The sequence below is a fragment of the Orcinus orca genome, chromosome 13 (assembly GCF_937001465.1).
Source record: "Orcinus orca chromosome 13, mOrcOrc1.1, whole genome shotgun sequence".
Taxonomy (NCBI): Eukaryota; Metazoa; Chordata; class Mammalia; order Artiodactyla; family Delphinidae; genus Orcinus; species Orcinus orca.
In genome coordinates this window covers 15,218,234-15,242,413 of record NC_064571.1, presented here as the reverse complement: position 1 = coordinate 15,242,413, position 24,180 = coordinate 15,218,234, and the positions used below count along the sequence as shown (strand labels likewise).

Here is a 24,180-nt window from a genome sequence, read left to right as displayed (position 1 = left end):
CATTTTACAACCATTTAATAAATCTTAATTGTGCCCCAGTTTATATGTGAGATAATCTGGTAGTAATGTCTGTATTGCAACAGAAGGCAGTGAAGCAGTCCTGAGGCCACTATCATAGGCTAGAGGCCCCTCAGGCTCCACTTAAGCAGCATAAAAAGTTATTTCAAATGCTTTGCTGACTCAGTTTACATTCTAAGCACTCAAGTAGGGAAACATTAAATTTTCATCTTTGGGTTAGCAATTGCTGTCAAACAACATTTATTCAATAGCAAAGATTTTATTACCATTAGAATGTAAGTCACAGACATATGTTTACTGATTTCTTCTTTAAAGCATCTTTAAAAAAAAACTTATGGCCCCTAATGAGCTATGTGCTTTTTTCATAACTATATTGCTCATTAAATATCCTACTGAATGGTTAGAATGCCTAGCTAAATTGATGCTGTATATTTGAGTATATTTGTGTTTTAAAGTGAAGAGTGTCTAAGAACAACTGTTCTGAACAATTAATCTCTGATATTGTAATATAAATGGAAAGTCAAAGAGAAATTATGATATTTAAAATTTTAAATATCTGCATTAGAGTCACTTTCAAAAATAGGTAGTAAGTATAGAAAATTGAAGCAGTATTGTTTTTCTTTTTTTTATATTTCAATACTTTAATCTACAGTTACAGTATTTCACTTTTGTCAATTATTTGTTCCAATAATGCCCTTTAAGACATTTTGTTTTCTCTCCAAGAAATGATACAGTTCAAGATCATGTAGCTGTCATGTCTCTAATCTCCTTAACCTATGCTTTTTAGCTTTTCTTTGTCTTTCATGGTAGTGAGATTTTTGAAGAATACAGGCCAGTTGTTTTTTCAGATGTTCCTCAATTTGGATTTACCTACTAAAAACAGTTAGGATTTGTTTGCCGTTTTTCCCCCTAGACAGAGAGCATATAGTGAAAGTACTTGGATTACTCTCTGCCCTGCTCAGTTTGGTTATGTTGCACATTTGAAATACAGTTAATTGGATTGATTTGGTTTGTTTGCATTTACTTTAATGTTGTTTTCCCCCATCCTTGTTGGTTTACTTTTATTTTACTGAATATGTAGAATATCAGGATGACTTCAAAACTCAAAACTATACCAAAAGGCATTACTCAGAGATGTGTCCAGTCCCCTCTCTTTATATCCAGCTCTAGGCAACCAAGATCTGATTTCCTTCCCTATAGTTTTTGCCTTTTCCAAAATGTCATATGAACAGATCTATATAATATATAGTCTCTTGTATCTTTTACTTAGCATGCTTTCGAGATTCATCCATATTCCGTATCAGCAGTTCATCCTTTTTTAGGTATTAATTTCTTTGTTTCTTGCCATAACTTGGTAGATGCTGTTGTCCTCATTTTACAGATGACAAAACGATGCACAGATTAGTTAAATAAGCCCAGGTTCGTACAGGGAGAGTAGAGCCTGGATTTGAACTCTGGCAGTTTGATTTTTTTTTTTTTTAATTTTGAGATAATCATAGATTTGCAAGAAATTGCAAAAAACGAAGTGAAGAGAGGTTCTGTGTACTCTTCACTTAGTTTCCCTCAGTGATTACATCTTACATAACTATAAATATAATATAAAACCCAGAAAATTGACATTGTATGGTGTACAGTGTATCATGTTATCACATGTGTAGATTTGTGTAACTACCACCACAATCAAGATACAAAACTATTCTATCACTGTAAATATTGCCCACATGCTACCCCTTTATAGTCATACTCACTCCTTCACCCCCAACATCCCCAATCTTTTTTTTTAACATCTTTATTGGAGTATAATTGCTTTATAATTGTGTGCTAGTTTCCGCTGTATAACAAAGTGAATCAGCTATACGTATACATATATCCCCATATCTCCTCCCTCTTGAGTCTCCCTCCCATCCTCCCTAACCCACCCCTCTAGGTGGACACAAAGCACCAAGCTGATCGCCCTGTGCTATGCGGCTGCTTCCCACTAGCTATCTATTTTATGTTTGGTAGTGTGTATATGTCCATGCCCCTCTCTCACTTCGTCCCAGCTTACCCTTCCCCCTCCCCGTGTCCTCAAGTCCATTCTCTACGTCTGTGTCTTTATTCCTGTCCTGCCTCTAAGTTCTTCAGAACCTTTTTTTGTTTTTTTGTTAGATTCTGTATATATGTGTTAGCATATGGTATTTGTTTTTCTCTTTCTGACTTACTTCACTTTGTATGGCAGACTCAAGGTCCATCCACCTCACTATAAATAACTCAATTTCGTTTCTTTTTATGGCTGAGTAATATTCCATTGTATATGTATGCCACATCTTCTCTATCCATTTGTCTGTCAATGGACATTTAGGTTGCTTTCATGTCCTGGCTATTGTAAATAGTGCTGCAATGAAAATTGTGGTACATGACTCTTTTTTTTTTTTTTTTAACATCTTTATTGGGGTATAATTGCTTTACAATGGTGTGTTAGTTTCTGCTTTATAACAAAGTGAATCAGTCATACATAAACATATGTTCCCATATGTCTTCCCTCTTGCATCTCCCTCCCTCCCACCCTCCCTATCCCACCCCTCCAGGCTGTCACAAAGCACCGAGCCAATATCCCTGTGCCATGCGGCTGCTTCCCACTAGCTATCTACCTTACTACGTTTGTTAGTGTGTATATGCCCATGACTCTCTCTCGCCCTGTCACAGCTCACCCTTCCCCCTCCCCATAACCTCAAGTCCGTTCTCTAGGAGGTCTGCGTCTTTATTCCTGCTTTACCCCTAGGTTCTTCATGACATTTTTTTTCTTAAATTCCATATATATGTGTTAGCATACGGTATTTGTCTTTTTCTTTCTGACTTACTTCACTCTGTATGACAGACTCTAGGTCTATCCACCTCATTACAAATAGCTCAATTTCGTTTCTTTTTATGGCTGAGTAATATTCCATTGTATATATATGCCACATCTTCTTTATCCATTTGTCTGTCAATGGACATTTAGGTTGCTTTCATGTCCTGGCTATTGTAAATAGTGCTGCAATGAAAATTGTGGTACATGACTCATTTTGAATTGTGGTTTTCTCTGGGTATATGCCCAGTAGTGGGATTGCTGGGTTGTATGGTAGTTCTATTTTTAGTTTTTTAAGGAACCTCCATACTGTTCTCCATAGTGGCTGTATCAATTTACATTCCCACCAACAGTGCAAGAGTGTTCCCTTTTCTCCACACCCTCTCCAGCATTTATTGTTTGTAGACTTTTTGTTGATGGCCATTCTGACTGGTGTGATGATACCTCATTGTAGTTTTGATTTTCATTTCTCTAATGATTAATGATGTTGAGCATTCTTTATAAGTTTGTTGGCAATCTGTATATCCTCTTTGGAGAAATGTCTATTTAGGTCTTCTGCCCATTTTTGGATTGGGTTGTTTGTTTTTTTGATATTGAGCTGCTTGTATATTTTGGAGATTAATCCTTTGTCAGTTGCTTCATTTGCAAATATTTTCTCCCATTCTGAGGGTAGTATTTTTTTTTCTTTTCAAGCTTTATTCGTCTAAACGACTATCTAATTGAGAACACAATGCATGTCGTAACAGTAAATTCTGCTAGCTACCTTTTGAATTATCTCACTGATAAGTTAGAACAGACACCTTCAGCAGATGTCATTCAGAAATGGATTACAGAAGAGAAGCCTGAAGTCGCTGATAAAAAGGTATATTCAGACACAATTAAGAAAATTCATTGGTCAACAATTATTGAGGAGTCCTTACTATGCACTGTGAATTATGCTATTTTCTGTGTACTGGAAAAATAGGAGAAATGCTTAGAGAATTTCACAGTATAATCAGAGTCTACCATACACACATGAAATGACAGAATGAAAATCAGCATATCAGCAAGTATCTAATAGCAGAGAAGGCATCCATTGTGCTGAACATTGCAGTCTCTCTCACAGGCACTTGCTAAAGGTTCCTCATGTGTTCACTCAATAAATATTCCTTAAGTATCTACTATGTACCAATCCCTATGCTGGGTATTGGGTACACGGTGATGAAAAGCATAGATAGAATACTTGCCCCCAAGAAGCTTACAGTTCAGGGGTCATCGTGAGCATGAACTGTCAGAGAGAAGCAGGGAAGGTGGTATAAATCAAAGATAAACGATGGTTTAGAGGCGAGGAGGAGCAAATCATGGGAGCAAACCTTTGTGCTTTCAGTGAAAAACCTCTTAGGAGGATGTCGGTCTTAGAAACACAGAGTAATGTGAGACATTTGAGATTAAATGCACAAATTTGTGCATTCTAACATAGCTTATCTGATAGCCCAATAAGCTTTTCCCCAGCTCCATCCATGACAGAAACCTAAACACATAGCAAAACATGCATATCTGGTTTCATCAAGCTTCCTACCTTCATATCTCTGCATCCCCCCAGGAGACCCAATATGTAGTTTCAAGGCCTGTCACTCTTTGCCGTCGTTTTCCTTTCCTCCAAAAGTTGAATTTTAGCTGCATACTCCTTTTCATTACTTTCTCTCCTTCCCTATTCTCAATTCCCTTTTTTCCTCAATACTACCACATTTTGAAAGTAACATTTATCTTTCTAATTATAAAAGTAATATATGCTAAGTGCAGAAAATTTGAAAAACACAGACGTATACAAAGAAAAGCATCCTCTGCTATACCAAGTTAACTATTTCCAAGGGGGAAAGAAAGGAATCATACTTTACTTACTGCTTTGTCACCTACTTTTTCCACTTAGCAATGTATTATGAAAAATCTCCCTAGTCAATATGTATTTGTTCCATATAACATTCCCACATAGAAATGTATTATACATCTTGTAAATAATTTTCTATTATTGATCACTTTCTCACTAGTCCAAATAATGCTGCAAAGAATATCTTTGTCTATACATTTTTCATACATCTCTGATTCTTCCCCTTAGAAGAAATTTCTAGATGTGGAATTGTTGGATCAGAAATATGCTCACTTGTTAAGGCTTTTGAAACTGATGCATAACTTTCTAGAACGTTTTGTGTCATTTTACAATCTTCCTAGCAATGTTCGAGAAGGAGCCTTTGGCCATATGCACACTAGATATTATCATTCATTTCAGTCTTTGTCCATCTGATGGATGTAAAGTAATATGTCACTACTTTTAAATGTTATATTCCTTTAACTACCACCACAGTATGGGGATAAGAGTATAGGTCTCATGATGAGAAAGACCTGGGCGTCAGTTCTGATCTGCCACTTACAAACCAGTGTGTCCTTAATGAAATGTCTTACCTTCTCCAGATCGTAGTTTTCTCATGGGAATAAAAATGACACCTGCTACATATGATTGGTGTGGGATTTACATGAATAGTTAGCACAGTAATACTCAATAAATGTTACTGAATAAACTATTAATATCTTGAGGAAGAGAAGGAGGAGGATGTTGATTGATATTTCCTTTAGAAAATGTCAGATTATGCCCTTTGCCTATTTTTCTATTTAAATATCTTTCTATTTAATATCAATTATGATGTTATTAGTATATATTTCTATTGACTATATCAAGTATATTTCTATTTAAATATAACCAACCTTCTATCTGCATTACTATATACATTACTGATATATTTTTCCAGTTTGTTGTTTGCCTTTCCACCTTGTTGATAGTGTTTTTACAAGGAGAGAAGTTTTACACTGCCATGTAGTCTTTCCATATTTGCCTTTATTTTTTAATTTCTATGGTAGTATTCTTTGAAAGACATGCCAACATTATAACATCAGCTAATTGTGTAAGCTTAAGTTTACGTGCCTTCTGTAATACAGAGGTTTTTTAAATTTTAGACCTTGGTACTTATATCTTTATAACACTGCAGAAGTGCTCATTTCAGGGGGCCCCCGTGTTGGAGAAGCAGGAAGAAGATGAATCTCTCATTCCCATGTTTGTCACAGAACTGATTTTGACAGTCCAGTCCCTGCTCTTTGAGCCTCCTTTGGAAGATTTTCTGGTATGTGTTTCCTCCTATAACATCCGTGTATAAATACCTTTCTGGAAAATGAAGCAACTGTTCTACTGTCACATGGTTGGCAGGGTTGCTATTGTCCCTTCTCCAAAATGATCGTAAGGAAAAGACAAAGCATTGTTCTGCACACAGCATGGCATCTACCTAAAAGGTATCTGAAAGTTCAGCACATTTTCTTTAACTTGAGACAGACTAGGGGCTTGGTAGGGTACACCACCGAGAGAACAGAAGCTATACAAAATGTAAAATTGACTAGAGGCATCCCCCCAAGAAATCACTGTGTTGTAAGTACCATTTTTGAAATCTTTTCAAGTATGTTGCATCTGAGCGTTGTTTTGGTATCGACTGCTGTGCCGCAAATTACCACCTATTTGGCAGCTTAAAGCAACAGCCATTTATTACTTCAGTCTTGCGGGTCAGGGATCTGGGCATTGCTTAGCTTCTTCTCTGCTTCAGGGCCTCTCCATGCAGGCTGCCCTTCGGGGATTGTCTGGGCTGAGGTCTCCTTAGAGGCTTGAATGGAGAAGGATCCACTTCCAAGTTCCCTCAGGTGGTTGAAAAAAATTCATCTCTAAGCAGCTATGGGATTGAAGTCCCTGGTTTCTTGAGGGAAGTCCAGTGGGCACCACCCTTAGATCCTAGGAACCACCTATAGTTCCTATAGTTCATGTGGCCAACTCTATAAGCAATTTACAATATGGGTATTTGATTCTTCAAGACCAGCTGGAGAATCTCCTTTGAGAAGGGCCCAATCCCTCTTTTAAGGGCTTTCACTTGATTCAGACAGGTCTACCCAGGATAATCACCTTTTGGACTAACTCAAAGTCAACCTAATTATATCTGCAAAGTCCCTTCAGCTTTCCCTGTAATATAACATAATCATGGCTGTGGCATCCCATTACATTCACAGATCCCCCCATACTCAAGAGGAGGGGATTACACAGGACATGTAAACCAGGGAGAGGGGATCTTAGGAGCCATCTTAGGGTTCTGCCTTCCCCATTTGGGTACAGGCATAGATTAATAAACCAATCAGAGTCTATATTTTCTGCCCTTAGCTGTGTGTTGGTACAAAAGCACTAGTAGTCAGGATCTCTAGATTCTAGTCTTGACTCAGAATCTCTAGATTCTAGTCTTGACTTTACTCCTATGGGGAAACCACTTACCTCTCTGGGGTTGAGTTTATGCATCTGTGAGATGAGGAGGCAGATGAGTTTTAAGGTTGCTTCCTCTTCCAGCAGTCTATGACCCCGTAATTTATCAGATCATCAGGCTATTTTAGGTTATTTACAAGGACAAGCAGACTGCTGAGTTCCCTGTGGTTGGACCTTCGTTCAGGAGCTCCCACTCAGAGAGGCACTGGGCTCTCATGTCCCTTCCGGGCCAGAAGGCTCTTGGCCTTCACGTGGAAGGCAAAGGTTTCTGTGCAGCGGATGATGCAAGAAAGCTCTCTCCAGCAAGCAGCTGGTTATTCTCCTTAAGCTCCAAGTGACAAGCCTTGAAAACCTTAACATTCTCTGTATTTCCTGTTGTAGGGTCCAACTCCCCACAGGGGTGTTTTTAATTCCTACCCATGAAGTCATAGGCCAGGCATGTTCATGTGTTCACACCACACATAAGATTTTGCTTCATGTAATCCCAAATTAGCCAAGGGCAGTATAAACTGCCATGAGTGGATCACTCATGAATTTTCTATTTTTTCTCGCTCTGATTTTGGTCATTAGTCTTAACATTTCAAACACACAGACACACATACAGCTTTGTCTAAAGGAAAATTATATACCTAAATCTTGACATCTGACATTGTTTTTTCTTGGGTTAACTATGGTTTCCTAATACTTGATCCAACATACATTTTCCAGTTCTTTTCTTTCCTATTGTGTTTGACAGACCTCCCGTGGCATATGACTCTATTTACTGCTCCCGCCTCTGGAAACAGACTCCCCCTTGGTTTAATTTCTCATGGTTTTACTCCTGTGCCAACATTTTTTCCTTTTCAGTACTCTACCTTGGAGTCACTTTTTTTGTCTGACCTTTGACTGTTGCGATCCTGAAAGGCTCCCTCCTCTTCACCTTTTATATGTTCCTCTGGGGGCTTGTGTCTGTGCCTGTTGTTCCAACTACCACTTCTAGAATGGTGATTTTAAATAAATATTTCCATCGTGTACTTTTCTTCTAGACTTCAGACTTGGAGCCATCTGGAAATCTCCACAATTAACTCCAACTCACCAAAATAAATTGAACTTATCAACTTCTTCCAAAACTTGCTCCTCCCTCCATATCTCCATTTCAATGAAAGGCAGTATCCGCATGCCCAAACCAGCAATCCAGGAGTCATCCTAGATCCTCCCTTACCTCTTTGAGATCAAGGCAGCAAGTCCTGTGTGTTGACCTTAGTTGCACCTCCCCTTGATGGGAACCTCATCACCTCTTACCTGGCCTGCTGTAATAGTCTCTTCTGACCTGCCTGCCCCTCTTCTTTCTAATCCATTTTCTACATTGCTGACTACAAGATTGTTTCATAGGCAAATCTGATCATGTCACTTAAAATTAAATTTCTTCATTGTCTATAGGATGCTCTGTGAGATGTTGATAGGCATTCTAGGAGAAAAGGGTTTGTGATATGCATTTGCATATTAACAAATATGGAAAATCCTGTTTTGTAGATCCAGAGGAAAATCCTGTTTAACCTAAGGTTTCTTCCCAAACTTATGTGACATTGGGACCTTTTTAACTCAGGGTAGTCCATGGTCACAATCTGGGGAATGCCAGACCACCGGCTAACACTGGAACCCAGCATCACTCACAGGGCCTTTCAAGAAGGGGCCGACTGCATCATGACTGCATTTTTCCACACTGACACTTATGCTCCAGCACCCAGACCTGCCAGCCCCCCTTGGGCCTCTCACATACAGTGACTTACAAGGACTGTACTCCCATCTTGTATACTTGACAAGCTCCTGCTCGTCTTTTAAGACTCTTCTCAAGAAGTACCTTTATATCATTTAGATATATATTATTATAAATTAATTCGTGCTCATCAAACTTGAAAAACACATAAAAAGATTATTAAAATCATTTGTAATACCATGTGTTGGAAATAGAAACAACCTTTTAACATTTTTATACTTTTTTTCCAACTTGTTTTAGTACATACTGATATACCAACACACCTAACTTAACATGAGATTTTACACATACATTTTTAAAATGGGATGTTATACACCAGTTTCATCCTGCTCTTTTTTTTTAACTTAAGATTACATTATAAGCTTTTTCCCATGTCACTAATCAATCTTTGAAGAGATGCCTAATTTCCATTCATATAAATATACCATAACTTAACCATTCTATTTTTGAACACTAAGGTATTTTTTCTAATTAGTTTTTATTATAATTAATGCTTCAGTGACTGCCCTTCCACATGAATCATTGTTTACATATCTAATTTTTTCTCTTAGGATTGATATCTAGGATGGAAATTACTGCTCAAAGAATATGAACTTTTAACCCACCTTTTGAACTTTCCCTGATTCTCTTAGGCATACTTTGGCCTTCCTTCCCTTATGACTTTTCTGTGTTTTGTTCATATTTCAAATGAATGTAATATATTTATCTTAATGTGTTGCAACTTTTTGCTTATCTACCTCTCTTTCAATTAGAATACATATTTCCTGAAGACGGGGCTGTGTCTTCTGATTTGTCGTATATTCAGAGTCAACGCAGTACCTGGCATTGTTGAATGAGTTATTCTTATTTATTTTAGCAGTTAAGAAAATTCAAAACTTTTTATAAATATAACCATGTGTGTGTTTACATTTATGTTTGTGCTTTTCTCTCCAACAGGATGGTATTTCAGGCGCAATTAACCATTTCCAAAACACTGTGTTATCAGTTCCTAATCTTGTGCCTGATTCATATTTTGATGCTTTTACCAGCCCTTACATTAACAACAAATTGGAAGAAAAAACTTGTGGATTTGGTCCAAGCTTATCAGCAGTATTTGATGATGATAAGAATTTTCACACAATTATCTTTCAAATAAAGGTATACTTTCTTTTACTAAAACTATTTTTATAATATTTTTTATTTTTAAGAAACTGGGTAACATATTTTCTTCCTGTCTTATCTTTAGATTAAATGCTACTTAATCTCTAAATGCTAAAGTGATTTTTTTTAAGTCCTGGTAGATTAGAGCGCTGATTATAAGAAAGAGACTTAAAAGTACAAGCTATTCAAGATGGTATCAATTTTTTTGGGGGGGAAATAAGGTTAAAAAGGAGGAAGAGACATTATCTGAACACTGGGTGGTACAGTGAAAATAGAGCAACTGGTGAAAATGTAAGGCCCTGCAAGACAAAAAGAACCAGAAAACCAGAATACACCCAACTCTTTCCCCACAACCAAAAACTAAAATAAAATAATCTGCACATTGCTCTACTGACAAAACAGAATGCCCTTGAATTATAAATTTTGTAAATCACTCAAATCCATGAGCTGAAGAAATTAAAATATGTTAAATATCTGAGAAGTTACTATAAGGACAAAATAGAAAGTGAAAATTAAAATATTCCCTCCCATAAAACATGAAACAAAAGCTGCACTATAAACTAAAGTAAATAGCCTCAACAGTAAATCAAAAAAAATCAAAATTTAAAATAAAAATGGAACTTTTTTAAAAAAGACAAAATTATCTAGAAATCAAGACTAAATTGCATCATGCCGGAGAGAATAACCTGAAATGAAAATGTAATAATTAGTATAAAGACAGGAAAACAATCAGGAGAATGAAAATAAGCTAGAGATAGAAGTAAAAATGGTCAGAGAGAAAATAATTGAAATAGAAAACAGGCAAAGAAGAAATAACATACATATAATTGGAGTGTCTGAAGGAGAAAAACAAAACAAAGGGTAGAACAAACACATAACTATAGTCCAAGAAAAGAAAATGTGAATCTATATATTGAAAGGGCCCACAGAGTGCCTTGGAAAATTGACCTAGAAAAATCAACTCTGAGATACATCCTTTTAAAACTATTAGCTTTTAAAGCTAAAGAAAAATTCCTCCAGGTCTCACAGCACAATAAAAATAACTTACAAAAGTAAGAGAATTAGACTAACATCAGTCTTCTCAAAAACAACGTATAAAGAAAGGCAATGATGGAACAGCATTTTTAATGAAACTCAAGAGCAGTTAATGCGAATCAATAATTTTTATCTAACCAAGCTAGTCCTTCAAATATCAAGGCTATAGAAAAATAGTTTTAAAAAGGCAAGGGCCTAGGGTTTTTGGTGCTGATCAGGATTTTTTATGAAATTGGGATGAGTTTCATCCAACCAAGAGATAACTTGGCAAAAGGACTGATCTTCCTATTTCTGGATCCACATGTAAGGAGCTTGGAAGTTGCCACTCTATTCTAACAAGTAAAAAGCTGAACACACTGACTGAACAGACTGCTATAGGATCTGTAATAGAGGGGAGGACACAGGGGAAACCACAGCTCTCAAAATTGTAGAGACAGAGAGATGAAAACAGGGAGTCATGGCTTCTGAGAGCAGAGACTATGAGCAGAAACCTCAGTGAGAACCAGTGCCAGACAGGAAAACCTGAACTGTAACTGATGAATTGCAGGAGGCTCAGTGTGAACAACTCTGAGAGTTAAAAATCTCCGGGGACCCAGTTATAGGGAACCCCCACATTATTATGAAATTTACCTGCAAGAACTCAACCAGATTCTCACTGTAAATATTAGAGAAAAATTCTCTCATGCTTCCAGCAGGGAGAAGGGAAAAAGAATAATTTGAAATATGTCAGAGCACCCTCTTCTCAACAAGGCCTACCCTCAGAGGAAACTAGTTAACCAGAACCTAATTTGCTAGTGTATTATTTGATCCTAACTTACCTGGGGGAGGGGAAATACACAACCTCAGCCCACTCTAGCCATCTGTCCCACCTAAGGAGAGAGAGAAAAAAAGTGAGAAATATTTATGAAGTTCACAGTTCAGAGGCATTGGCTCACTAAAAGACTGAGACCTAATCAAAGGACTATAGAATATATCCCCTCCGCTGACACATACCATCCCCTTACTAAGGACCTATTAACAGCAGTTCCTTTTACCAAATACATCATGTCCAATTATCAAAAAAAAAAGTTACAAGGCACATTAATAAGGGGAAAAATTAGAAGACAGAGCAAGTATCAGACCCAGACATGGCAGGGATATTGGAAATATCAGACCCAGAATTTAAAACAACTATGATTAATATGCTAAGGGCTCCAATGGATAAGATAAACAGCATGAAAGAACAGATGGGCAATGTAAGCAGAGAGATGGAAATCCTAAGAAATAACCAAAAAGAAGTGCTAGAGGTAAAAAAACAAAACATAACAGAAATGAATAATGCCTTTGATGAGCTTATTGGTAGACTAGACACAGCTGAGGAAAGAATCTCTGAGCCATAGAATACATCAATAGAGTCCTGAAAACCAAAAAGCAAAGAGAACAAAGACTGAAAAAAACACAACAGACTATCCAAGAACACTGTAGGACAACTTCAAAAGGTGTAACATATGTGTAATGGGAATACTGTATGATTCCAGCTATATGACATTCTGAAAAAGGCAAAAACATGGAGACAGTAAAAAGGTCAGTGGTTACCAGCGGGTTGAGGGTGGGGGAGTGAAGAGGCAAAACACTGATTTTTAGGACAGTGGAAACACTCTGTATAATTCCATAATGATGGATAAATGTCATTATATATTTGTCCAAACCCATAGAATGTTCCATACCAAGAGTGAACCATAATGTAAACAATGGATTTTGGGTGATTATGATGTGTCAGTGTAGGCTCATCAATTGTAACAAATATACCACCCTGGTAGGGGACGTTTAGTCTTTCTTTAGAAAGACTGAAAATGAAGTGGTGCTCAGTGGTGTAGAGACAAATGTAAACAATAAGAAAGCAAGATTTGTGATCCTATGAGTCAGGGCTATAAATTTCTATGCACCACATATATATACAGGAAACACTTGCAAAAGGCAAAGAGTTGCAATGAGACACAAATGGAACATAAATAGAAACACTGTGAATAGAAGACTTTAACATGCAACTCTCATCATAAGGCAGGTCAAGTAGGAGAAAAATAAATAAGGGTATAGAAGTCCTAACTAACATAATCAATGACAAATAACAAGGAAATAGCTATCTAAACAGAAAAAAAAAATGAGGGATTGCCTTGCAGACATTTATCCAAATAAATTTGAAAACCTAGATTAAATAGATAGTATTTTTAGGGAAACATGGTAATCTAAATCAACCACATTAAAAATAAAAAGCTTACCAAGCTCCACAGAAGAAATAGAGGAAGTTATCAAAGAAATACCTTGTAAAAAGCACCAGGCCCAGATGGTTTCACAAGGGAATTTTATCAACTCTCCAAAGACCAGATATTCACAATAGCACATAAATTGTTCTAGAATACTGAAAATGCTTGGTGGAAAAAACTTCATTGTTATAACAACAAAGCAGGTAATATATAATATTTAGGAGTAAACCTAATAAGAAATGTTTTAAAAAACCTATATAAGGATATCTTTTTAAGTTTTCTTAAAGGCTTCTGGAAGACACAAAAATAGACTTAAAGAAATATTCTTAGATGGAATGACTCAACATAATAGATATCTGTTGTCCCTAGGTTAATCTATAAATTTAACACAATGCCAATAAAAATACTAATAAGCTTTATCATAGAGCATAAGTTTATAGTAAAGCCTATATGTAATAATAGACATGCATAGAAGCTAAGAAAACCCTAAAAAAGAAAAGCTATTTGGGATATTATTCTTACCAAGTATTAAATATAAACTCTATAACTAAAAGATTGTGGTATTGGCTATCAGACCAGTGGAACAGAATAGAAAATCCAGAAATACACCTAAGTACACATGAAAATTTATTAAATAAAAAACATGGTATTTCAGATCACTGAGATATATTTGGATGCTTTCATAAATAGTGCTGGGATAACTGATTAGCCTTTGGTACAAAGTTAAAGTTAGATACATATCTCACATTGTATATAAAAATAACTGGATCAGAGATCTAAAAATTTATTTAAATCATACAAGTTCTAGAGGAAAACATGGGTGAATTCTTCTATAATCTTGTTCATAAAGAAAGGTTATCTAGCTATGACTCAAAATCCAGATGCAATAATGGCACAAATTGATAAATTTGATGGTATAAAGTTTTTTAAAACTTTTCAAGGCAAAAAAATATATAAACAAAGTAAAAATACAATTACAAACTGGGAGAATCTATTTGCAGCATACAAATCACAGCTAAGGGCTAATATTTTTATACATGAAGAACTCTTGCCAATGGGGAGCAGGGAGGAGACAAAAACTCGGTAGAAAAATGGTCAAAACATATGATAGAAAACTCACCAAAAACAAGAACCTAGACACATGAAAACATATTCTACCTCATAAGAGAAATGCAAATGGAAACAAAATTGAGGTAGCATTTCTCAACTATCAGATTAGCAAAATTCAAAAGTATGACAACACATTCCATTGGCTAGCTTATGGATAAACAAATGCTCTTCACACTTTGCCTTTGAGAATGCAAATAATGGAGAATTTTACAATATATAACAAAACTACATGTTATGTATTTACCATTTGATCCAGCAATTCCACCTTTAAATATGTACCCAGAAGATGCATGCCCAGCAATACAAAAGTACATATGCACTAGATTTTGTTAACATTATTATTTTTATAAAATATCAGAAACTCCCAAAATACACAGGATGAACTATGGTACGTTTACACAGAGGAGGACTATGCAGCTGAACAAAATAATACGGAAAATATCTACCAACTAATATGGAGCGATTTCCAGGATACATTGTTAGGTGAAAAAAGCAAAGTAGAAAAGAATATCTATAGTGTGCTACTTTTTATGTCAGAAAATAGGGAGGGAGACGAGATAAACCAGAAACTAAGGAAATTTGTTACCTAGAGGAGACAGTGGGAATGGTGTAGACAGGATGGTGGGTATGGAGTAGAAAAGATGGGAAGAGTCACGCTTAGTTCTGAGTATACTTTTTAATATAGCACTTAAAAATCAATAAGAATGGGGAAACAAAACTGTAAAATAGAATACAATGAAAACAAAAGAACTAGACTATATTTCAAATGAATAACATAACCACACTGCAAGGAAGGGGAAAAAAACTAAACCAAGTAACTTTTAAACACACTATTTTGCCCATATACCCTAAGCTAAAGACCACTATAACTATAATAAATATTGAATTCCACTTAGTCTGTTTTTCATAGTGGTATTAGTGTGTTAGCAATTCTGAAATGACTTTCTGTGTATTCTGGAGCTAAGCAAATAACTAAATATTGTGGCTAATGAAATGAGGTTATTCATCCCCATCCAAATATGGAAGAGGAAAAGCCAGAATGGTGTTATATTGGAACTGGAGTTATGAACTCATGATCTTTAATTGATCGATAGAAAGAGCACTATGTATAGGGTTTTGTGTATATATGTATTTATGTGAGGTGTTTGTGTGTATCCTAGATCTGCTTGCTGAGATGGCCTAGAAGCAGTGACATCCTAGTAACAATGAGCATATTTGGTGTCCACACATTGTTTTCTGTATATCATTCCAAATCAAAAGGAACCAAATCTCTTTGGAGAAATGGCTTACTCAAAACCTGGGGCAGGGAAAGTACAAGAACAGCCCAGAGCATATTGTTGAACCAAAAAATAACAAGGTGCCTAAGGAGTAATGGCGACATGCAGAAAAAATTAAAAAGCCAGCTTGAAGGGTCTCCCTGGGACAATTTGACCATTAAAATAAGTAATGATTATAACAGTCTTTGAATAAAATGAGAATACATGAGTCCATTTTGTGAATGAAGGAATGGAGTGAGAATGGAAAGCTCTTCCTTACAGTAAAATGCCAAATAGTAAACGTAGAAGGAAAACATAAGGAAAAATCACTGCTGTAGAAATAGGCAAGAATCTCTAATTCATACTAGAACGAGTATGCAAAGATATGATGAGGAAAAGGATATTGTCTCAAAGCGTTTCTGCATAGAATATTTATTGATTTAAAGAGAGAAAATAGTAAGTTTGCAGTAACGAAACCTCACAGACAGCACCTTAACTAACATGTTAACATCACCAGTAATGGGACAAATCAACATTCTGTGTCTTTTGACACTATTCACAGGGAACATACATCACTTATGTAGTATTATTGCCAAAAATGTATAACTGAATGTAAGCATTAGGAAGTATAACATACACACACAGGAGATACTTTTCGAAAATGTTAAAGGTCACGAAAGACAAAGATTGAGAAATTGTTCAGATTAAAGGACACTGCAGAGATGTGGCAAGATACAATACAAGAAATACATGATACGATACAAGATACAAGATTCAATACATGATCCTGGATAGGACAGTGGACCAGGAAAAAAAGGTTTTTTATTTTGTTATGAAAGACATTATTGGGACAAATGGCCAAATTTGTATAAGATCTGTAATTGATAATAGTATTAATATCAATGCTAATTTCCTGATTTAGGTCATTATACTATGGTTCTATAAGAAAATATCCTTGTGTTTATTAAACAAACCCTGAAATATTTAGGGGTAAAAATGTCTGTGTCTGCAACTTTCTTCCAAATGGTTCAGGGTAAAATAATATAGAGAAAGAGAATGATAAAACAAATGTGATATATTGTTAAAAATTAGGGAATTTCAGTGGTGATATATGGAATTCTTTGTACTATTCCAGCAAATTTCCTGTGAGGTTTAAAATCATATTTTGAACAATGTTGGTGGAGCTTTCCATTTACAGACCTCCCGTTGTGTTTCTAATACCTGCATGATCATGTATCAGAGACTATTAAATCTGCTCAAAGGAGATATACTTTTTTTTTGCTGTGGGGAAAAGGATGTTCTTTTTTATTATTAATTTTTATTGGAGTATAGTTGCTTTACAACGTTGTGTTAGTTTCTGCTATACAGCAAAGTGAATCAGTTATACGTATACATATATCTACGCTTTTTTAGATTTCCTTCTCATTTAGGTCACCCCAGAGCATTAAGTAGAGTTCCCTGTGCTATGCAGTAGGTTCTCATTAGTTATCTATTTTATACATAGTACTGTACATATGTCAGTCCCAATCTTCCAATTCATCCCACTGCCCCTTCCCCCCTTGGTAACCATAAGTTTGTTCTCTACATCTGTGACTCTATTTCTGCTTTGCACATAAGCTCATCTCTACCATTTTTATTGATTCCACATATAAGCAATATTATATCATATTTATTTCTCTTTTTCTGATTTACTTCACTCTGTATGACAGTCTCTAGGTCCATCCATGTCGCTGCAAATGGCACTATTTCATTCCTTTTTATGGCTGAGTAATATTCCATTGTATATATGTAGCACATCTTCTCAAAGGAGACATACTCTGACATAATTTCTTCCCCTCAATTTTTAATGTAAATAAATAAACAGCAGAAATATTCTGGAAGATTACATAAGAACCTATTAAAAGGAAATAAATGAACAAGTAACTAAGCCATCCAGGGTGTGTGCTATTGTTTGTAATGAAACTTTCTACTGCTACCCACTATCCCTAAAGCAAGAGTCTGAATCCATAAAGCAATAACCTAGCACTGATGTGTTGGGAATGAGCAATTCCATTGATCATCTCTAGTTTTCCTTGGGACAAATTGCAGTCATTTGCAAGAAGTCTCGGTAGGAAATGTAAGGGAAGGCAATTGAGTGCAGCCAGGGAATAATGGACCAAGACCAACAACAAACTGATCCTAACTGCTGTTCATAGGCATTGACCTATGATAACATGTATTGACATGGGTATTGTAGGAAAAACTGTGGGGAAGTGGAGGTTGGAGCCAAGGTTAAGTGAGGGGAAGGAAAGAATTTTATTAGGGCAAATTATGAAGACATTTTGGAACAGGAGACTTGACAGCACAGAGAAGTTAATAATGAGATTAGGCAAGTAATTTTGTAACTATGCTAAATGATTTTGCCCTTGCTCAAAAACACTAACCAAGATATAAAATTTGCAGTTTGGAAAATAAATAGACATTATCTCTTACCATATATTTACTAGTGATGTATAAGTTCACCATGAAGCTAAAAACATTACAGGTGTGCCTCCTTTCAATCATAAGGAACAATTCTTTGAAAGTCAGATCTGAATGTGTATTTTTTTTTTTAGTTTCATAAGAGAATACATTAATTGCTTCTTGTCATCCAGGATGGTATCTTTCCTCACTTACGTATCCTCAGGTCAAAGCATAGTGTTGGGCACAGAGAAGGCATCTGTGTTTGTTCAGTTTTATTGAATTGAATTCTGCTCAGGAAAAATATAGTTTGTCTGTTTTTTTATAACATTTAGGAAACCATACAGGCAGCATTTGAATCTGCTCAATTATATGCAGCTACGTTTGAAAAGTTTCAGATATTCTTCAAGGAAAATGAAAGTCTTGATTTACAAGCTCTTAAACTTCAAGAACCTGGTAAGTTTTCTGTTTGTCCTTACTAATTATGTTTGACAGGTATATCAAGGTTTATCATTGTGTATGTTTCTGTTTGGTGGTGTATGGTGACAGAAATGGTAGCCCCAAAGCGTTGGCCTGACAAAATGCAAGAATTTATTCATTTCTAGATTATTTGCTGTAGAGCCACTTTTTTTTCTTTAGGTTTACTGTTACTGTTTTATTTCAGAATATTATGGGAAAGAATTCCTCCCCAAAAGCTTATCTTTTAGTATCAAGTTGTACCAGTGCTAAGGTTATATAGCCTTTACATGGGAAGGAGTCAAAAGGAATGTTTACCTCTCAGATTCCTTTAAAAAATGTTTACATAGTGCAACATGTGTCTCAGGAATTCAAGTTACTCTATTTCTGTGGCCATATTGTAACCTGGTGGGTATGAATCCACAACTCTTAGTCATGAGATCAGTTCCGAAGGGAAATTATTTTATTAAACTCATTATCTTCAACAAAAGGAAATAAAATACAATATCCAAGTGAAATTTCCGGCAAGAAAGTTCCCAAATGTTTACAAAAATTAAGTATATATTATTCATTATTACCATTTAAAAATGTGAAGCATATCATTCATATTCTTTTTTTATTTCATGAACTGGCTTTATTCCTTTATTTTCTTATGCACAAAAATGATTACTCTGATACTTTGCCTCACAAAGCAACACTGATTTTTTCTGTAAATTTTTATGCTTTTGTTTCAACCCATTCTTTTTATTATGCTGAAGTATTTTAAAGTAAATTAGACTTGCCATTCCTAAATGAAATATTTCAATATTCATCTTTAAAAAACATGTCCCTACAGAACCAAATTAATATTATCACACCTAATAAAAAAACCAAGAATTCCTTAATATCAACATTTAGTCCCTATTCAGAATCCCCCAAATAAAGCAGTTTGCAGCTAGTTTGACCCAGTATCTAGTCCAAGAGCAGGCACTATATTCACTTGTTATGTCCCTTAAGTTTTTAAAATCTGAAACAGACCCTTTATTTCGAGACACTGACTTGCTCAAGAAACCGAAGTGGGGTCTTACTTTAAAAAACAAATTAGACAAGTTCATTTCTACTGTTCTTCACCAACACTGTCACATTGAGACTTAGTGTGTGTTGAACTGAAGGGAACTGACAGGGACACAATGGCACCAGGGTGGCGGTAAGGTGTGGAACCTGGCATTTCAGCACATGGAGTAGGCCTAATCCAAATAACCAGTTCTAATCCCCTAGATCTTCTACTCATAACCTTGAGCCAAGGCCTCCTAGTATCCTGTTACCTTGTTCCTCACATTGGATAACTTTACTCCCTCACCAACCACTCATCTGGATGAGGCCACCAAGCTCCCAGGTTGCCCTTCTTCTAGTCCTGCCTTGGCTTGTCAATTCTATCCAATCCTGGAACCAGGGTCTCATAGGTATTAGCTGTTTGTTTTCTGGGACTCTGGAGTGCATTGGTCTGGACCCCTAAACGTTGTGTTCCTCCTTTTGTAGGAACTCCCTGGTACTTCCTAAACCTCGAACCCAACTGTTAGCCAGAGGTTAATAGAATGTAACTTTGCCCCTTGGATACCATGCCTTGCCTGTTATCATATTCCCTCAAACTATTCTAACACTGCCTAGCACATATTATAGACACTTAACATATGTCTGTTTAACCAAACTTTTAGCCACACTCACCTCTGTCTAGCCCCAGAAGATGATCAGGGGACAGACTCTGGCTTCCTGAACTAATCAGCCATATCTCACCCCTGAATTTCTATAAATGTCAGTGTTTACTAATAATTTCTATACTTCCTGAGCGCTTATGATAGATCCTGTGCTAAGTGATTTTCAGGCATCTCATCTAATCCTCATAATTCTATGAGGCGAGTATTCTCATTTTACAAATAAGGAAGTGAAAATATATAGAGATAAGGTAACTTCAAGTTTACACAGCTAGTCAGTGGTTTAGAAATCGTTTTCTCTGACTTGAAAGTTTGTGTGCTTAACTATTGTACAAACTGCCTCTCCTCTATCTCATAAAGAGAGAACTCTTCTATCAGCTTTACTCTTTTGTTTCCCTTTGAACATGGCTATATATGACCATGGCCAAGTCATTTAACCTCGAATGATCTAAATTTCTTCATGTATGAAATGAAAGTATTGGACCAAATTGGTGTTTCCCAAGCTAGTATTCCTTGAACCACTATTCTGAAGGATATTACATGATACCATGAAAAAATGAAAAAGACTCTGTGTTCAAGTAAGTTTGGAAAATACTTGACCAATCCACATTATACAGGTTTCCTTACCAGAAGTCTTCTCAGATCATTTGATATACTTATTTTGTCAGTTCTCAAAAATACACACATCAGGGCTTCCCTGGTGCGTAATGGTTGAGAGTATGCCTGCCGATGCAGGGGACATGGGTTCGTGCCCCGGTCCGGGAAGATCCCACATGCCGCGGAGCGGCTGGGCCCGTGAGCCATGGCCGCTGAGCGTGCACGTCCGGAGCCTGTGCTCCGCAACGGGAGAGGCCACAACAGTGAGAGGCCCAAGTACAGCTAAAAAAAAATAAAATAAAAAATACACACATCAAAACCTTCTGAAATGAGTAGGACAGATAACTGTCATCCCTTTTTTGTATCACGAGGAAGCCGAAGCTCAGGAAGATCGACTATCAAGTAACTTACCCAAAGCCACAGATGGGTTAAAGACTTGAGCCTAGGTCTTCTAACACTTTGTCTGATTTGTCCTTTTTTAAAAAAATATTTATTTTATTTTATTTAGTTATTTGGTTGCACCGGGTCTTAGTTGTGGCTCATGGGCTCTTTAGCTGTGGCATGTGAACTCTTAGTTGCGTCATACATTTGGGATCTAGTTCCCTGACCAGGGATTGAACCCAGGCTCCCTGCATTGGGAGTGAGGAGTCTTAACCCCTGCGCCACCAGGGAAGTCCCTGTTGTGTTCTTTATACTGTGTCAAACTCTCCCTTGTATCCAGGAGAGAAGATGATATGAATAAAGGCAAGAATCAACACCCTTTTCTCTTTGGGATGGTAGAGGGGAGGATTAGAGAAGGAAAACAAGAAGCAGTAAGGACATCAATCTGACTCAAGCAGAGAGAGTAATTGGAAATAAAGTTAACTAAATATTTAAAGGCCGAGAGGTACAGGATTTTGAAAGATGAGTAAAGTAGTTTAGTATTATATGTGTATTAGTAAGAGCTGTTTTTGACCAAGAGTATGATAAAAGTGTATCTAAGGTAATCAGGCTTCCACTGGTTTGGAAAAGGGAGAAAATGGCGATGGGAATATTATCAACATTCAACTTCAATATATGGAAGACACAAATTGACAAAGCCTTAGCCTCGATGAATGCTTACTTTGAGTTACCATGTGGGAGAACCCTTAGATTAAGCCAACTTCAAACCAACCTGACTCTAGAATCTAATCCATTCTAAACCAGATCCTCTAATACAATTACAAGTTATTTTCATGTGCCATTCTTAACAGGAGCCAGAGAACATATTTACATTATTAAATATTAGTTTCAAGAATAAAACATAAAGCATTATGAATTAACATTTTAAAGTTACACAAGGTCCTCTACATATGGATAATACATTATAAATATGTATGTAAATTTATTAATGCAATGATTTTTAATATATCTTTATAATGATCCTTTAAAATCTCATACATATGTTTTATGCTTTATGTGAATTACTTTACCTAGATGTTAAGTTCTTTAGTGAACAACTGGAAAAATATCACAGACAGCACAAGGACGCAGTAGCTCTAAGATGCACCAGGAATGTAGGATTGCTGCTCATTGACACTACGCAACTAAAAGAAAAACTAATTCCATCACCTTTGCGATGCTTGGAGGTAACTATGAACTAAGAAAGTTTTAAATTATGGTCTCTACAACTATTTTATGATTCTTCTCTTGCAAATAACCTATCTTTATTTTCCAGTATTGCAAATATTTAAAATTAACGTTAGTCTATTGCGCATCCTTAATTTCTAGGAAAAGTCCCATATTCTTCTTTCTGTCCCAAGCACAGTCAGCTTTCAGGTGAGGAGACAGCAGCCCTCAGACTAGCCTCTTACACCCATTCCTTTTTCCTTTGTTGGAGCATTTCAAGACTTCCTACAGAAGAGACACCACTGTAACAGCTCAGGATCCTAGTGGGAATGCTGGTTGATTCTAGGATACTGAGATCAAGTTTAGGAGATCATTTCCTGATCTGAAACTGTCCCTAAAGATCTGATTATATTTTGGTGAGTTGTAGAGCTGAGGAAACTTGATTGCTTCTGCAATAACTCACAGGTCTTCCTTTAGAGTCATATATACTGTCAAATACCTCCAGAGAGATAATGGTGTAGAACAGAGATTGTCAAACTACAACCCACAGGACCAGTCCAGCCTGCCACCTGTTGTGTACGTACGGTTTTACTAGAACACACCCATGACAGTTGGCTTATGTATTGCCTATGGTTGCTTTCTCACTACAAGGGCAGAGCTGAGTAGTTGTGACAGAGACCATATGTCCTGAAAATCTAAAATATTTACTATTTGGCCCTTATAGAAAACTTCTGCTGACCCCTCGTGCAGATGAAAGAAGACAGAGCCCTGTCTAAAAGGCTGCAGGCCTGAGTGCTAGTATCTATTCTGTCACTAATTCGTTGTATGGCATTGGGCTTTCTTCTAGAGCTTTGCTGCTTCATTTGCTGCAAAAGAAAAAATATATAGAATTCAATTTCAGCAAACATTTCTGAGCACTAAGAGCACTACTATATACCAAGCCAAGGAACACTCAACTCAAACTGGCTTCAGCAATCAGAAAATGTATGGGCTATGCATCTAAAAAGTCCAGAGAGTGGATGGCCACCAGGGAGGTGTAATCTAGTGACTCAGTAGTAGTTTTAGTCATTCTCTATACCAAGCCTTCTGATGTGCCAGCTTCAACCTAAAGCTCACATGCCTTCACATTTCTCAAATGGCTGTCAAAAGCTCCATAGGCTAATTATTTCCTTGTTCATGTCCAGGGAGAGAGAACATGAGACATCTCTCATCCTTAAACAAAAGTCTTGTGTTTCTACTTAACTGGATCAGCTAAGGTCAGAGGTTCGCCCTAATCCTATCACATGAGCCAAAGGAAGCCATGTTCATATTTGCCTTATGACTGATCAGACTCCGTCTTTGTTTCTAAAGGGGAGATCAGTTTCCTCCAAACCACATAACCACCCAACAGGAAAGAAGTGGAGTTGATGCTGGGGAGGGCACCACAATGTTCACTATACAGGGCAAAGCAGCAGAAAGGGCACTTACAAAAGATCAGAGCATTTAGGCAAACTTTTTAATAAGTTGTGCAATCCAGCTTGTTCTAGAAATTATCTTCAAAACTAGCCCTTCCTATTGGTTCAATGTGAAAAACACCAGCCCCTTCACATATACTGCTGCTTCCAATACCTGCCGACTTAACAGCCATTCAATTAGAATTTATCTAAAATATATAATAAAATGGAAATACTCAAGTAGTTATGATTCACAGTTCCTTTTTCTTTC

General features: G+C 36.5%; 1 protein-coding gene across 1 annotated transcript in view; it reads left to right on the top strand.

Annotated features, from left to right (window-relative positions):
• Window positions 1-24,180, top strand: part of DNAH6 (dynein axonemal heavy chain 6) — a 292,253-nt gene that overhangs the window by 53,916 nt on the left and 214,157 nt on the right. The window contains exons 9-13 of the mRNA XM_004271618.3: window positions 3,539-3,707; window positions 5,881-5,997; window positions 9,859-10,059; window positions 18,481-18,601; window positions 22,345-22,496. Of these exons, the coding sequence (XP_004271666.2) occupies window positions 3,539-3,707; window positions 5,881-5,997; window positions 9,859-10,059; window positions 18,481-18,601; window positions 22,345-22,496 (760 nt within the window). The remainder of the gene's footprint in view (window positions 1-3,538; window positions 3,708-5,880; window positions 5,998-9,858; window positions 10,060-18,480; window positions 18,602-22,344; window positions 22,497-24,180) is intronic.